This window comes from Oncorhynchus gorbuscha, linkage group LG04 (genome assembly GCF_021184085.1).
Source record: "Oncorhynchus gorbuscha isolate QuinsamMale2020 ecotype Even-year linkage group LG04, OgorEven_v1.0, whole genome shotgun sequence".
NCBI lineage: Eukaryota > Metazoa > Chordata > Actinopteri > Salmoniformes > Salmonidae > Oncorhynchus > Oncorhynchus gorbuscha.
This window is the reverse complement of record NC_060176.1, coordinates 3372816-3388755: the sequence shown is the minus strand read 5'-3', so window position 1 is coordinate 3388755 and position 15940 is coordinate 3372816. Positions and strand designations below refer to the sequence as shown.

The following is a 15940-nucleotide window of genomic DNA, read 5'->3' as shown; positions in this document are numbered from 1 at the left end:
TGTAGGCCTACTGCTGCAGGCTTCAACTGCCAAGAGGTCATGGCACAGGTGGTGGCCACGCTCCATAACCACAGAGTCACTGGTTCAGCTGTGGCAGTTCCCCAACAATCACTGGCCTTCAATATAACCTATGGATCATGGTCCATCAAAGGAAGAATGTGTATAATTTATCTTATTTCATGACATTGGACTTGATGACCAAAGCCTTCTGATGCAGTCCATTATCATTACAGCAAAAAAAAAAACGACATTTACCATCATGCAATATACTGGGAAATACCACTTCAAATTTGATGCCAAAAACTATTGTAGTGAATGTCGGTTGCATGAATTAAGTCGAGTAAAGTTGATGCTCAACAAAAGGCTCTACATTTGTCTTGATCAAATATCAAGCGACAGTTTTTAGAGGAAGATGGATGAGCGCGCCTCTGCTAAAGAATGACGTCAGATCGGGCAGACATATTTGTGCGGGCTGATAGTTAACGGTCGGACGGATTCGTATGGGGAGAGGAAGCCAGGGCAAAGATTTAGTTCAGATTGTGTTTACTTTTCGACTTTGCCAGGGATCGAGGTTACACTGAAATGTCGGAGGAAATTGAGGGGACAAAGACGACGGAGGAGACGGTGGTTAATGATCAGAATGTACGTTTATTTGCCTTAAACACAACCACTTGCTAACCAACGACAGTCAAGCTGCGCTGCAATGCACACTATCATATGATATGGCAGGTTTTTAGCTAACGTTAGCTACTGTAACGTCGTTAGCGTTAATCCTTTCTAACTAGCAACCGTGATTATCAACAACAATATCAGTTTGCTTAATAAATGCCAGTTGATATCTAATCAAGCTATTTTCCATAACTATTTGCAGTCGTAGCTAGCAGGGCTTTTCGATATTAATCTAACGTTAACTAAGGTCGGATTTCATCTAGCTAACGTGGTAGCTAGCTTCGACAGTTAACGTTAGCTACCCACAATGCTAACGTTAACTACTCAAGTCATGATTATTTGTTAAGTACAAGCAGAACAAATACCCAAATTATTTTTTTTCCTAAAGTAATAACCAACCTTACTTAATTGACTTGCTTGTTGGATATTGACCTAACGAGTTAACGTTAAATATGTCGGTTTGTGTTTATTTTAGCAGCTTGCTAACAAACATCATTGGCACATTAGCCAGCTATAGTTTTGACCACATTAACCAACAAGTGCTATAATTTACTGCCTACCACCATCAAAGCCATCTAACGTTAGCGAAGTTATGTTGCTTTCAGTGGCTTGACTACTGTTGTCTACTCTAAAGAAGGCTGTCTGTCAACAGTGACTCGCCCCTCGCTGTACTGAAGGCCAGTGTTTGTTTTGTCCTTAGCTAGGTAGCTAACTAGCTAAACTCAGCAAAAAAAAGAAATGTCCTCTCACTGTCAACTGCGTTTATTTTCAGCAATCTTAACATGTGTAAATATTTGTATGAACATAACAAGATTCAACAACTGATACATAAACTGAACAAGTTCCACAGGCATGTGACTAACAAAAATGGAATAATGTGTCCCTGAACAAAGGGGGGGGGGGCAAAATTAAAAGTCAGTAGCTGCATTAAGTACTGCAGTGCATCTCCTCCTCATGGACTGCACCAGATTTGCCTGTTCTTGCTGTGTGATGTAACCCCACTCTTCCACCAAGGTACCTGCAAGTTCCTGGACATTTCTGGGGGGGAATGGCCCTCACCCTCTGATCCAACAGGTCCCAGACTTGCCCAATAGGATTGAGATCCAGGCTCTTCGCTGGCCATGGCAGAACACTGATATTCATGTCTTGAAGGAAACCACGCACAGAACGAGCAGTATGGCTGGTGGCATTGTCATGCTGGAGGGTCATGTCAGGATGAGCATGCAGGAAGGGTACCACATGAGGGAGGAGGATGTCTTCCCTGTAACGCACAGTGTTGAGATTGCCTGCAATGACAACAAGCTCAGTCCGATGATGCTGTGACACACCGCCCCAGACCATGACGGACCCTCCACCTCCACATCGATCCCTCGCCAGAGTACAGGCCTCAGTGTAATGCTCAGTCCTTCGATGATAAACCCAAATCTGACCATCGCTCCTGGTGAGACGAAACCGCAACTCATCAGTGAAGAGCACTTTTTGCCAGTCCTGTCTGGTCCAGCGACAGTGGGTTTGTGCCCATAGGCGACGTTGTTGCCGGTAGGCCTGTAGTATGGCAGGTCCTCACAAGTCCAGCATCTCTCAGCGTATTGTGGACAGCCTGAGCTCTGATGGAGGGTTTGTGCATTTCTGGTGTAACTCAGGCAGTTGTTGTTGCCATCCTGTACCTGTCCCGCAGGTGTGGTGATCGGCTGTACCGATCCTGTGCTGGTGTTGTTACACGTGGTCTGCCACTGTGAGGACGATCAGCTGTCCACCCTGTCTCCCTGTAGTGCTGTCTTAGGCGTCTCCGAGTATGGACATTGCAATTTATTGCCCTGGCCACTCCTTGCAGCATGCCTTAGGTACATTCACGCAGATGAGCAGGGACCCTGGGCATCTTTCTTTTGGTGTTTTTCAGAGTCCGTAGAAAGGCCTCTTTTTTTAGTGTCCTAAGTTTTCATAACTGTGACCTCAATTGCCTACCTTCTGTAAGTTGTTAGTGTCTTAATGACTGTTCCACAGCTCCATGTTCATTAATTGTTTATGGTTTGTAGAACAAGCATGGGAAACGGTGTTTAAACCCTTTACAATGAAGATCTGTGAAGTTAATTCATAAAATTCCAAATATCTTTGAAAGACAGGGTCCTGAAAAAGGGACGTTTCTTTTTTTTGCAGAGTTTGTCGATTAGATGACAACCTGACATCTCTGTGACAATATCTGTGAGAACATTAGGAACACCTTACAAAAATTGAGTCGCACCCCCTTTTGCCCTCAGAACAGCCTCAATTTGTTGGGGCATGGACTCTACAAGGTGTGGAAAGCATTCCACAGGGATGGTGGCCCATGTTGACTCCAATGCTTCCCACAGTTGTCAAGTTGGCTGGATGTCCTTTGTGTGGTGGACCATTCTTAATACACATGGGCAAACAGTTGAGCGTGAAAACCCAGCAGAGTTGCAGTTTTTAGCACAATTTAACAAGGCGCTCTAGACGAGAGCATCCATAGGGTCTGTGCAGTAGGCTGAAAGCTTGACTTCCCTACCAGTAGTAACAGCCCTGCTCCCTCTGCATGTGTTGTCCATGTGGGTGGCGTATGTGTTGTGCAGGTGTTTTCAGGAGCTGATGTGACAGACGACAGTGTGTTTGCTTAGCATAGCTTTGGGTACACTGTCCGTACAACGGCTCAAACCCTGGGCACAATGCCTCGCAAACACGTGACCGCCCGCTTGACAATGCCTTTAGCCAGCTGCGACACAGAAAAAGCTTTCAATTGTTGTTTGTGTTTCAGGAGATGGACGACAAGGTGACCAGTCCAGAGAAGGTTGAGGAGGCCAAGTTGAAGGCTCGCTACCCAAACCTGGGGCACAAACCTGGAGGCTCCGACCTGCTACGCAAACGCCTGACCAAGGGGGTGAGTCCACAGCCCTACCTACTGCCCTACCTTCTCTCCTAACCTATGCCCACAAGCCCACAGTTGTGTTCTCTCTCTCTCAGCATCAATTAGACTATGTATTTTTTTTAAAAGTTACAGCTTGTTTTAAGTTGAACATTCTCTCTCTGCAGCAAAAGTATTTTGACTCTGGGGACTACAACATGGCCAAGGCCAAGGTGAAGAACAAGCAGCTTCCTGCAGCTACGTCAGAGAAGAGCGGTGGAGGAGAGATCACAGGAGACCATATCCCCACACCTCAGGACCTGCCTCAGAGGAAACCTTCCCTGGTGGCCAGCAAACTGGCTGGCTGATGCACACACTGTCCTGTCTCTAACCCTGTCAATACTCCTAACAATCACCCTGCTACACCTATTCCTGTCTCACTACCTCTCCCCCATCTACTTCTGCCCCAGCCCCAGAGAGACCCTTCCCTGGTGGCCAGCAAACTGGCACACAACTCTAACTGCCTGTCCCTGGTTCTGTCCCTCATCCTCTTCACCCAGTCCTCTCTGCTTCCCCTCACCTTCCACTCTGTTATGGCTCCCTCTTCTTCCTGCTCTTCCTCCCCTCTGTTCTTGTTTATTTTCTATTCTTATGTAAAAATACACTGAAAGCAAGGATGAGGATGTGTAGAAGGGAGAGAGAAGGAGGCTGGGATGACTGTACTACAGGAGGAGACTTTAAAGATGACCACAACTCTGTGTCCCAGATGACACCCTATATAGCCCTGTGGGCCCTGGTCAAAAGTACAGTGTACAAAACATTAGGAACACCATTCCTAATATTGAATTGCACCCCCCTTTGCCCTCAGAACAGCCTCAATTCGTTGGGGCATGGACTCTACAAGGTGTCGAAAGTGTTCCACAGGGATGCTGGCTCATGTTGACTCCAATGCTTTTCACAGTTGTCAAGTTGGCTGGATGTCTTTTGGGTGGTGAACCATTATTGAGACACACAGGAAACTGTTGAACGTGACAAATCCAGCAGTGTTGCTGTTGACGCACTCAAACTGGCACCTACTACCATATCCTGATCAAACTGGCACCTACTACCATATCCTGATCAAAGGCACCTAAATCTGTCACCCTCTGAATGGCACACATACACAATCTGTCTCAAGGCTCCACAATCCTTCTTTAACCGGTCTCTAATCATTCATCTACATTGATTTGAATTGGATTTAACAAGTGACATCGATAAGGAATCATACCTGATCAGTCTATCATGGAAAGAGCAGGTGTTCATAATGTTTTGTACACTTGTGTATTTAAGGAATAGGGTGCCATTTTGGATGCACACCTGGAGAGTGTAACATAGGAGGGGGGGGGGCCCAGACTGGAGCCACAGAGAGTCTGAAATGGCACACTATTCCCTATGCAGTACACTACTATCAACCAGTGCCCTATGTGGCTGCCCTTTGAGCATCTGGCCCAAAACGGTTAAACTACATAGGGCATAGTGATCCATTTGGGACAGACAGACTGTCTCTGGTCTAGAGGATTGAATGTCGTCTCCAGTCCTGTTAGCTGATTGTGTAAATATTGCTAGTTGTGTTGGAGAGGAGTGAGGCTGAAAGCAGCCTTTTAGAATGTTTTAACGTAGAATATTATGATTTACCAAACACATTGGTGTTATGTCGTCATCTAAATGATGCTCTAATGTGCTTGAGTGATTGAATATTACCTTGATAATGACTGACCAGAACCTCTCACTGCTGCTGTTCTGTTTTAAAGGCTACCTTTTTGTCACAAATGGCAACCTATTCATTACATAGTGCACCACTTTTAAACAGGGTCCAAGGGCTCTGGTGGTGAGAAGTAGTGCATTTTATAGGGAATCTCCAATCATACCCTTCTTTCTGTGTCATGCACTACATTACACCCACTGCCACATAGGGCTCTAGTCAAAAGTAGTGCACTATTGGTGAGTTTCCAATGAGGATTTACCCCAGTGTTTTACCAAAATACTGAGACTTTTCTGTTTCTGTCTACCCGGGTCGGCACCCGTGTCTCACTGGGCCATGGCTCCAGTGGACCTGTTCTGACTTGGAGCCAAGCCCAGCCCATGGCTAACTATGAACTTTAACATCTTCTCACAAAGCTACTGTCTTCAATGATGTGGAGGTTGTTGATTCTGCCTGCCCCAAGTCTTTAGCATCAACCTCCTGATAACACTAGAGATGACATTAAAACACTGATGACCCATTAGTGTGAGTAAGTCTCAATGGAAAAGCACCAACATGTATGGCCCCATAAAACCTCCCGACCAGGAAAAACTCTTGACCCTATTTGTAACCTCTGGTTTCAGACCGGAGGGAGGGGTGAATGTCACAGGTATTTGGTGGCCCCTTTAATTGGGGAGGATGTGCTCGTGGTAATGGCTGGAGTGGAATCCAACACATGGTTTTCATGTGTCTGATGCCATTCCCTTTACTCTGTTCCATCCATTATGAGCTGTCCTCCCCTCAGCAGCCTCCAGTGGTGAATGTAGATGTAACAGCTGGATGATGTGACCGGGGTGCTGAAGACATCTTCATTTAGCTCCAAATGTTTTGGCCTCACACACACTCATTCATCTCTCACACACAGACACACTCCTCTACACCCCAACTCTCTCACATACACAAACTCACTCCCACTCTCCTTCTTTCTCTCACACACACACTCCCTCATATACACCTACCCCCTTTGGCCAACATATCTTTACAGATCTCAGTCACACCCTATTCCCTATATAGTGCTCTACTGTATATATGCACCGGCCAATCCACTAGTGGGGGTGTGGTCATCAAGGGTCTGAAGCTGAAGGACTGAATAGTTAAGGTGTGTATATGACTGCCCCCATCCACAACCCCCCCTGTCACTTTGTGCCATTTTGTTTTGTAAATAAAATAGTTTTGCACAAATAGCTGTTGGGTGTTTGATGACTGACTCCATGCATTGACAGATCATACAATCATCTATGAAGGATTGTAATACAAAGGAATTCTGTATGAAAATGTAGAGGCCAGTTAGTATTAGATGAGGGATAACACCAGCAGAGCTGAAGCACCAAGATAAATCTTGATCAAAATGTATATAAATAATCTGGATTTATCATCCACTTAAAACACACAAGCTCTGGCCGAAGACCGACAGACCCTAGTGGAAGAAGATTGTTGCAGTTTTATGTCCCATTTGGGACGAATAGGGTTAAATTATCAGGTCTTTGGCACATGGCAACCAGGGCTGTATTCATTAGTCGGATTCTGTTGAAAACAAAATAGTCTGTTGTAATCCAAACGGAAAACGTTTGGCATCGAACATGAGTTTCTGTTGAACAAATTCAGGTAGGTTCCTCCCCGTTTCGTTCTGTTTGCTTCCGTTTGGCTCATATAGTAAACAGGCTAAACGTTTTGCAAAGGAATCTGACTATCTGACAAGCAGGCTTCTAACCAGCAGAACTAAAGCGATGTCGCCTCTTGGCCACAGCGGAGCGCTGTTTAGCCATGTTTTCGAGCCCATGGCAACAACCGCGTTTTACTGAATCATTTTATCCATCATCAATTCCCACAATGCTCCGAGAGATGACAAAATATTGAGGTTTTCTAGGTATGATGGCGCTAGGTGTTGTACACTAAAAAGAGAGTAACCTAAAAACCTGGAGGGACTTTTATTAACTGCGAGGAAAAAACGGAGCGGCGAACTACTGATGTTCAAATCTAGCTGCTGAGATTCATGGAAAAAGGACACGACAACTCCACCAGTATGGCAGCGTCAGAGCTGTACACAAAGGTAATAGAACCAACGTAATCGGTATTTGCTTTGCTTTGTGCGTTTTTAGCGTTTCTGCAGCGCTTTCTTTAATGAGAACAAAGCAAAGAGCTTGTTTGTAATCATTCATTCGTTGATGGCGGGAATGAATGAGAGAGAAGTCTTTAAACCAAACATCGAGATTGACAGGTCACAAAGCCTCGAACACAGGAGGTGATTATCAAACCAGTGCGTGGTTTTTTGAACGTATGACAAGTGTTTGAAGCAGGGTCCTACAGCAATACACTGTACATATAGGTTGACATGCAGTAGCCTATGACTGAGTGAAGGCGCCTTCTATATTTAGCTCTCTGCTGGGTTAAAATGGGTGCAGCAGAGGCAGCTCAGCTGACAAAGCGCCGAGGCTACGGGTTCTGCGATTCGGCCTCTGTCTCTGCCCTTCATAGCCCCCGCTCAGAATGACCGTCAATTTAAATGTTTTATTATTCGGCTTAATGTCAGGTCGGGGTTGATGCACTTTTAAAAATACGAGTTTTATTTTAGTATACATTTAGCATCGCACTGGCAACGATGGAGAATGGTGTTTTTTGACCTACATAAATCATGTTATTTTGTCAACCTGCAGTCGCACAGTGATTTGTTTGTTATTGTGTTTTATAAATGTTGTTTATTTGATCTCGAGACTGGGATTCGGTTTGGGTACCGAGGAGAGAGAGGAATGATGCTGAGACCAGTGGTGACGTCACGGGCCCCGTTTACGTCACCGCGATTTGTTTTGAGATTTTTGTCCCCCTTTTTGCATCCATGACCATGTTCAGTGTACAAACGTAGATAGAAATATCACAAATAGAGCTGACGTTATTCCGTATTCTACAAGTCAGCCATGCATGTTTGTTTTTACATCGGATATATCTAGCTGAAAGTTCCAAACTTTGCATCCAGCTGAACGAAGGTTACTTATGTAACCACGGTTATGTGAACTATATGGATCACTCCAATATATTGGTATCACTCCGCCGTGGAGGGATACATCCGAGGTGAGGATTTACATATTTACTCCTGTGTACACCTGTGTCACGGCTGGGGTCTGCCCCTATATATAGTCCCCATGGCCGCTACACACATTACATTACATTTAAGTCATTTAGCAGACGCTCTTCACACTTCTCTACATCATTTTTGAGGCGCATCTAGCACCGTAGAGGATTTGAGTGATCCATGTAGCTCACATAATAACTGTGGTTACATACGTAACCTTCGTTATGTTTCACTATATTGGATCACTACAATATACTGGTATACCCGTAACAGATTAGTCGGTGCTAGAGGGACCTGGCCAGCCAGCGGCAAAGTCCCAGCGCGGGACCGAAACACAGGGGCCATCAATGTGGAGGGGGGTCCCGGCACAGTCCCCGAATGGGGAGGCGACGCTCAGGACCGCTAAACCAACCGCAGAGGGTGTTGCCACATTTACCCGATAGTACCTAGCAAAGGTGCAAGAGGAAGCCCAGCTGGGCGCAACACAGATATCAGCGAGGGCACTCCTCTCAGTAGAGCCCAGGACGCAGCCACACCCGTGTTGAATGTGCCACCACAGATCCCAGCACTGGCCTGCCAGCCAGGCGTTATGTTGTCGTAATCGTGTCCATGATCCAGTAGGTTGCCAAGGTGTCCCAGACAACAGGGACAGGAGAAGGTTGAACCAGGGTTGTCTGGTCCAGTATGGGGCCACCAGAAGCAGACAATGCTCTGCCATCCTGGTCCTGTCCAGCACAGCCTGGATCAGGGGAAAAGGGGGGAATACATAAGCTCCAGCCCTGGCCAATCATGAGCCAGAGCATTCAAGCCCAGAGGCCCTGGTGGCTCTGACACAGAGTACAACAGTACCTCAGTGTGCATTGTCCAGAGAGGCAAACAGGTCCATCTGCACCCTCCCGAACTTGTCCCACAGGTGCTGCACCACCTGGGGATGTAGGCTCCAGTCCCAAGGTGGCGGGCCCTCCTTCGAGAGCATATCCACTGACACATTTAGGATGCCAGGTACGTGTGCTACGTGTAGATACACTAGACGTCCCTGAGCCCAGAGAAGGAGATGCCGTGTCATAACATGGAGGTGGTGGGACCTCAGTCCACCCTGATGGTTGATGGAAGCCACCACTGTGGTGTTGTCCATTCTCAATAGGAAATGTCTTCCCTTCAGATGTGGAAGGAAAGACTGCTGGTCCAGCAGTACAGCTCGGAGCTGTAGTGTATTGATGTGCCTGCCGCTCCAAGGGGCAGCCAACAGCCGCTGGCCGACCTGCCCTTGGTCACACACCCCCAGCCAATCTGGGAGGCGTCTGTGCTGACCAGCTCCCGGCGGCACATCCTTAGCATCTCCACCCCATCTGAGAGAAAGGAGTGACTGCGCCACCTCAACAGTACCCTGAGGCACTGTGCGGTCACCCGCAGCTGGCGGTGATGGTGACACTTTGGGCGCAGCCGGTGGGAGTTGAACCACCGTTGAAGAGGCCGGAGATGGAGCAGGCCCAGGGGAATCAACAACAAGACCGCCGTCAGCAAGCCCAACAGGCGTTGGCAGGTTAGGGCGGATACCACCCGCCCCTGCCGAAAGTAATCGAGGCAAGTTAAGATCGCCTGAACCCCTCTGGTGGGCAAGCGTGCTCTCATGAGGACTGAGTCCAGTTCCATGCCAATGAAGGCCATCCTCTGGATGGGCGTCAGGCGACTCGTTGTTTACAGTAATGCCCAGCCCACCGATTATGATTTTTCAATGCCGGTACCGATTATTGGAGGACCAAAAAAGCCGATGCCGATCCCGATTAATTGGACGATTAAAATTGTATTTTTATTTGTAATAATGACAATTACAACAATACTGAATGAACACTTATTTTAACTTAATATAATACATCAATAAAACAAATTTAGCTTCAAGTAAATAATGACACATGTTCAATTTGGTTTAAATAATGCAAAACATCGAATCAGCGTTACCCATGCAGCGCAAGGGGAACAACTACTAGAAGGCTCAGAGCGAGTGACGTTTGAAACGCTATTAGCGCGCGCTAACTAGCTAGCCATTTCACTTCGGTTACACCAGCCTCACCTCGGGAGTTGATATGCTTGAAGTCATAAACAGTGCAATGCTTGACACACAACGAGGAGCTGCTGGCAAAACGCACGAAAGTGCTGTTTGAATGAATGTTTTCTCGCCTGCTTCTGCCTACCACTGCTCAGTCAGATACTTGTATGCTTGTATGCTCAGTCAGATTATATGCAATGCAGGACACGCTAGATAATATCTAGTAATATCATCAACCATGTGTAGTTGTTAACTAGTGATTATGATTGATTGTTTTTTTATAAGATAAGTTTAATGCTAGCTAGCAACTTACCTTGGCTTACTGTACTTTTGTAGCTCAGTTGGTAGAGCATGGCGCTTGTAACGCCAGGGTAGTGGGTTCAATCCCTGGGACCACCCATACGTAGAATGTATGCACACATGACTGTAAGACGCTTTGGATAAAAGCGTCTGCTAAATGGCATATATTATATTATATTATTATTATTATTATTATTATATATTATTACTGCTTTCGCGTAACAGGCAGTCTCCTTGTGGAGTACAACGAGAGATGGGCGGGTCGTTATTGCGTTGGACTAGTTAACTGTAAGGTTGCAAGATTGGATCCCCCAAGCTGACAAGGTGAAAATCTGTCGTTCTGCCCCTGAACAAGGCAGTTAACCAACTGTTCCTAGTCATTGAAAATAAGAATGTGTTCTTAACTGACTTGCCGAGTTAAATAAAGGTATAAAAATAAAATACATCTGCAAATCGACGCCCAAAAATACAGATTTCCGATTGCTATGAAAACTTGAAATCGGCCCTAATTAATCGGTCGACTTCTAGTCAGGAGCACGTCTGTGTCTGACAGGACCTGGGTCCTGGTCGGGGCACAATCAGTCAATCGTCCAGGTAATTGAGGATCAACAATTTTCGGTACGTGAGAAGTTGAAAGTGTGGGGTGCCAAGGAGAGGCCAAAGGGGAGAACCATGAATTCGTAAGCCCTCCCTTCGAAAGCGAAGCGGAGGTACTGCCAATGAGCTGGGATAAACAGGAACACAGAAGTACGCATCCATCAGGTCCAGCGTCACAAACCACTGGTCCCTGGACACTGCCTGCAACACGCGGGCTGGGCACCTCATGTGGAATCTCAGTAGCTTCAAGTACCCATTGAGGTTGCAGAGGTCCAGAATCGGTCAACACCCTCCATCTCTTTTTGGGACCACAAAATAAGTGGTGTAGAATAGAGGTCGGCCGATTAATCAGAATGGCCGATTAATTAGGGCCGATTTAAAGTTTTCATAGCAATCGGAAATCGGGATTTTTGTACACGGATTTGGCCGATTTTTGTTGAATTACATTATTATTAATTTTTACACCTTTTATTTAATCTTTATTTAACTTGGCAAGTCAGTTAAGAACGCATTCTTATTTTAAATGACAGCCTAGCAACGGTGGGTTAACTGCCTTGTTCAGGGCAGAACGACAGATTTTTACCTTGTCAGCTCAGGGATTCAATCTTGCATATAATCGATGCGGTGCGTATCATTGCTCCAATGTGTACCTAACCATAAACATTAATGCCTTTCTTAAAATCAATACACGGAAGTATATATATTTAAACCTGCATATTTAGCTAAAAGAAATCCAGATTAGCAGGCAATATTAACCAGGTGAAATTGTGTCACTTCTCTTGTGTTCATTGCACGCAGAGTCAGGGTATATGCAACAGTTTGGGCCGCCAAATTTGCCAGAATTTTACGTAATTATGACATGACATTGAAGGTTGTGCAATGTAACATGAATATTTAGACTTATGTATGCCATCTGTTAGATAAAATATGGAACGGTTCCGTATTTCACTGACAGAATTGTTTTGTTTTAGAGATGATAGTTTCTGGATTTGACCATATTAATGACCTAAGGCTGGTATTTCTGTGTGTTATCATGTTGAAACTAAGTCTATGATTTGATAGAGCAGTCTGACTGAGCGATGGTAGGCAGCAGCAGGATTGTAAGCATTCATTCAAACAGCACTTTTGTGCGTTTGCCAGCAGCTGTTTATGACTTCAAGCCTATCGACTCCCGAGATTAGGCTTGTGTAACCGATGTGAAATGGCTAGCTAGTTAGCGGGGTGGGAAATAATAGCGTTTTAAACGTCATTCGCTCTGAGACTTGGAGTGGTTGTTCTCCTTGCTCTGCATGGGTAACGCTGCTTAGAGGGTGGCTGTTGTCGTTGTGTTCCTGTTTCCAGCCCAGGTAGGAGCGAGGAGAGGGATGGAAGCTATACTGTTACACTGGCAATACTAAAGTGCCTATAAGAACATCCAATAGTCAAAGGTTAATGAAATACAAATGGTATAGAGAGAAATAGTCCTATAATTCCTATAATAACTACAACCTAAAACTTCTTACCTGGGAATATTTAAGACTCATGTTAAAAGGAACCACCAGCTTTCATATGTTCTCATGTTCTGAGCAAGGAACTTAAAATTTAGCTTTCTTACATGGCACATATTGCACTTTTACTTTCTTCTCCAACACTTTGTTTTTGCATTACTTTAACCAAATTGAACATGTTTCATTATTTATTTGAGGCTAAATTGATTTTATTGATGTATTATATTAAGTTAAAATAAGTGTTCATTCATTATTGTTGTAATTGTCATTAATACAAATACATTTTATTGTATTTTAAATCGGCCGATTTTATTCTGTATCGGCTTTTCTGGTCCTCCAATAATCGGTATCGGTGTTGAAAAATCATAATTGGTCGACCACTAGTGTAGAACCCGCCTAGCCGTTCTGATGTCTCACTACTGCGGACAACACCCTTGTCCAGGAGTGAGGAAATCTCCAGCCGCAGGGTTTACTTTAGAGGGTCAATATCCGCGGTGACACAAAGGCCCCTGAAGAATGGAGGCCGGCACCGGAATTGGAGTCAGTACCCCTGGAGCATTGAGGACAACACCCATCGGGACTCCAAACACTCCTCCCACTTTGCCCTTTGAGACCGGGAGAAGCGGCCGGGTAAGGGTGTGTCAGGGGACCTGCCGGGGCCCGCGCCTCCTCTTTTTTTATTTATCTTAATTTTATTTCACCTTTATTTAACCAGGTAGGCCAGTTGAGAACAAGTTCTCATTTACAACTGCGACCTGACCAAGATAAAGCAAAGCAGTGCGACATAAACACCTCAGTTACACATGGGATAAACAAACATACAGTCAATAACACAATAGAAAAGTCTATATACAGTGTGTGCAAATGAGGAAAGGCAGTAAATAGGCCGTAGTGGCGAAATAATTACAATTTAGCAGTTTAACACTGGAGTGATATGTGCAGAAGATGAATGTGCAAGTAGAGATACTGGGGTGCAAAGGAGCAAAAAATAATAATAATATGGGGATGAGGTAGTTGGGTGGGCTATTTACAGATGGGTTATGTACAGGTGCAATGATCTGTAAGCTGCTCTGGCAGCTGATGCTTAAAGTTAGTGAGGGAGATATGAATGTCATGCTTTAGTGGTTTGTGCAATTTGTTCCAGTCATTGGCAGCAGAGAACTGTAAGGAAAGGTGGCCAAAGGAGGAATTGGCTTTGGGGGTGACCAGTGAAATATACCTGCTGGAGCGTGTGCTACGGGTGGGTGCTTCTATGGTGACCAGTGAGCTGAGATAAGGCGGGGCTTTACCTAGCAAAGACTTCTAGATGACCTGGAGCTAGTGGGTTTGACGACGAATATTCATTTATTTATTTTTTATTTCACCTTTATTTAACCAGGTAGGCTAGTTGAGAACAAGTTCTCATTTGCAACTGCGACCTGGCCAAGATAAAGCATAGCAGTGTGAACAGACAACACAGAGTTACACATGGAGTAAACAATTAACAAGTCAATAACACAGTAGAAAAAACCGGGAGTCTATATACATTGTGTGCAAAAGGCATGAGGAGGTAGGCGAATAATTACAATTTTGCAGATTAACACTGGAGTGATAAATGATCTGATGGTCATGTACAGGTAGAGATATTGGTGTGCAAAAGAGAAGAAAAGTAAATAAATCAAAACCGTATGGGGATGAGGTAGGTGAAAATGGGTGGGCTATTTACCAATAGACTATGTACAGCTGCAGCGATCGGTTAGCTGCTCAGATAGCAGATGTTTGAAGTTGGTGAGGGAGATAAAAGTCTCCAACTTCAGCGATTTTTGCAATTCGTTCCAGTCACAGGCAGCAGAGTACTGGAACGAAAGGCGGCCAAATGAGGTGTTTGCTTTAGGGATGATCAGCGAGATACACCTGCTGGAGCGCGTGCTACGGATGGGTGTTGCCATCGTGACCAGTGAACTGAGATAAGGCGGAGCTTTACCCAGCATGGACTTGTAGATGACCTGGAGCCAGTGGGTCTGGCGACGAATATGTAGCGAGGGCCAGCCGACTAGAGCATACAAGTCGCAGTGGTGGGTGGTATAAGGTGCTTTAGTGACAAAACGGATGGCACTGTGATAAACTGCATCCAGTTTGCTGAGTAGAGTGCTGGAAGCAATTTTGTAGATGACATCGCCGAAGTCGAGGGTTGGTAGGATAGTCAGTTTTACTAGGGTAAGTTTGGCGGCGTGAGTGAAGGAGGCGGAATAGAAAGCCGACTCTTGATTTGATTTTCGATTGGAGGTGTTTGATATGAGTCTGGAAGGAGAGTTTTTACAGTCTAACCACACACCTAGGCATTTGTAGTTGTCCACATATTCTAAATCAGAACCGTCCAGAGTAGTTATGCTAGACGGGCGGGCAGCGATCGGTTGAAGAGCATGCATTATGTTTTACTTGCGTTTTAAGAGCAGTTGGAGGCCACGGAAGGAGAGTTGTATGGCATTGAAGCTCGTCTGGAGGTTAGTTAACACAGTGTCCAATGGATGGCCCCGAGCGCGTAGGTCCCCCAGGCACGTCCCTATGGTGGTGACGGTTGACACCATCACACCTGTCACAAAGGGAAGCCATAAGCTCAGCCAAGCCAACAAGGCCACAGAGCAGGGGTCCGACGCCCTGGGAGAGTTTATGTCGTGACCAGCTTGGAGGAATAGGAACCCGGTGAGGGATAAATGACCCAGTACCTCTGCAAACACATGGGAAGACCCCTGTGGGAAAAACAGGCAGACAAAAACAGCAACCAGGTAATTGATTTGATTGATGTGTTTTTTTTGGTTTTGTTTTACGCCAACTGCGATTTAAATTATTTTTTTATTTTTTACCTAGCAGGTTTAATATCCAAGCAGAAAACAAAACATTATGGACTAACTCCGTTAAGGAACTCTCAAGTTAATGTCTCAACGTAGTGGCAGCCCACCACCATACTCTTACATTCTGCAGGAGAAAGAACAAGAAAACCCTGTAAGGTAATTGGCAGAGAACCCGTGTAGGGTAATTAGCAGAGAACCTGCGCCTATAGCGCGGGGACAGCATGTTAAAGCAATTCACAACACACACAAAACAAGCCAGTTGGCAAGTTGTGTCAGGTAAATACAGTTTGTGGCAGCAAGAGCCA

At 45.4% G+C, this 15940-nt stretch overlaps 2 protein-coding genes across 2 annotated transcripts in view; both read left to right on the top strand.

The window, feature by feature from the left end:
* The first annotated feature begins 436 nt into the window (after positions 1 to 436).
* LOC124033551 (cAMP-regulated phosphoprotein 19-like) lies at positions 437 to 3962 on the top strand. The gene is made up of 3 exons (XM_046345587.1): positions 437 to 642; positions 3440 to 3562; positions 3715 to 3962. Exons 1-3 carry the CDS (start codon positions 583 to 585, stop codon positions 3892 to 3894), a joined length of 363 nt encoding a protein of 120 aa, XP_046201543.1. The 5' UTR covers positions 437 to 582; the 3' UTR covers positions 3895 to 3962.
* A 3126-nt stretch (positions 3963 to 7088) lies between these two features.
* myo5aa (myosin VAa) overlaps positions 7089 to 15940 on the top strand; it is a 113846-nt gene continuing 104994 nt past the window's right edge. The window contains exon 1 of the mRNA XM_046345586.1: positions 7089 to 7356. Coding sequence (XP_046201542.1) covers positions 7300 to 7356 — 57 coding nt within the window. The 5' untranslated portion in view covers positions 7089 to 7299. The remainder of the gene's footprint in view (positions 7357 to 15940) is intronic.

What these genes read in the sequence shown, in the direction of transcription:
- LOC124033551 (XM_046345587.1), top strand. Translation starts at nt 583, where the DNA reads ATGTCGGAGGAAATTGAGGGGACAAAGACGACGGAGGAGACGGTGGTT. An exon ending in CGGTGGTTAATGATCAGAAT is followed by an intron (nt 643 to 3,439) that starts GTACGTTTATTT and finishes TTTGTGTTTCAG; the next exon opens with GAGATGGACGACAAGGTGAC. An exon ending in GCAAACGCCTGACCAAGGGG is followed by an intron (nt 3,563 to 3,714) that starts GTGAGTCCACAG and finishes CTCTCTCTGCAG; the next exon opens with CAAAAGTATTTTGACTCTGG.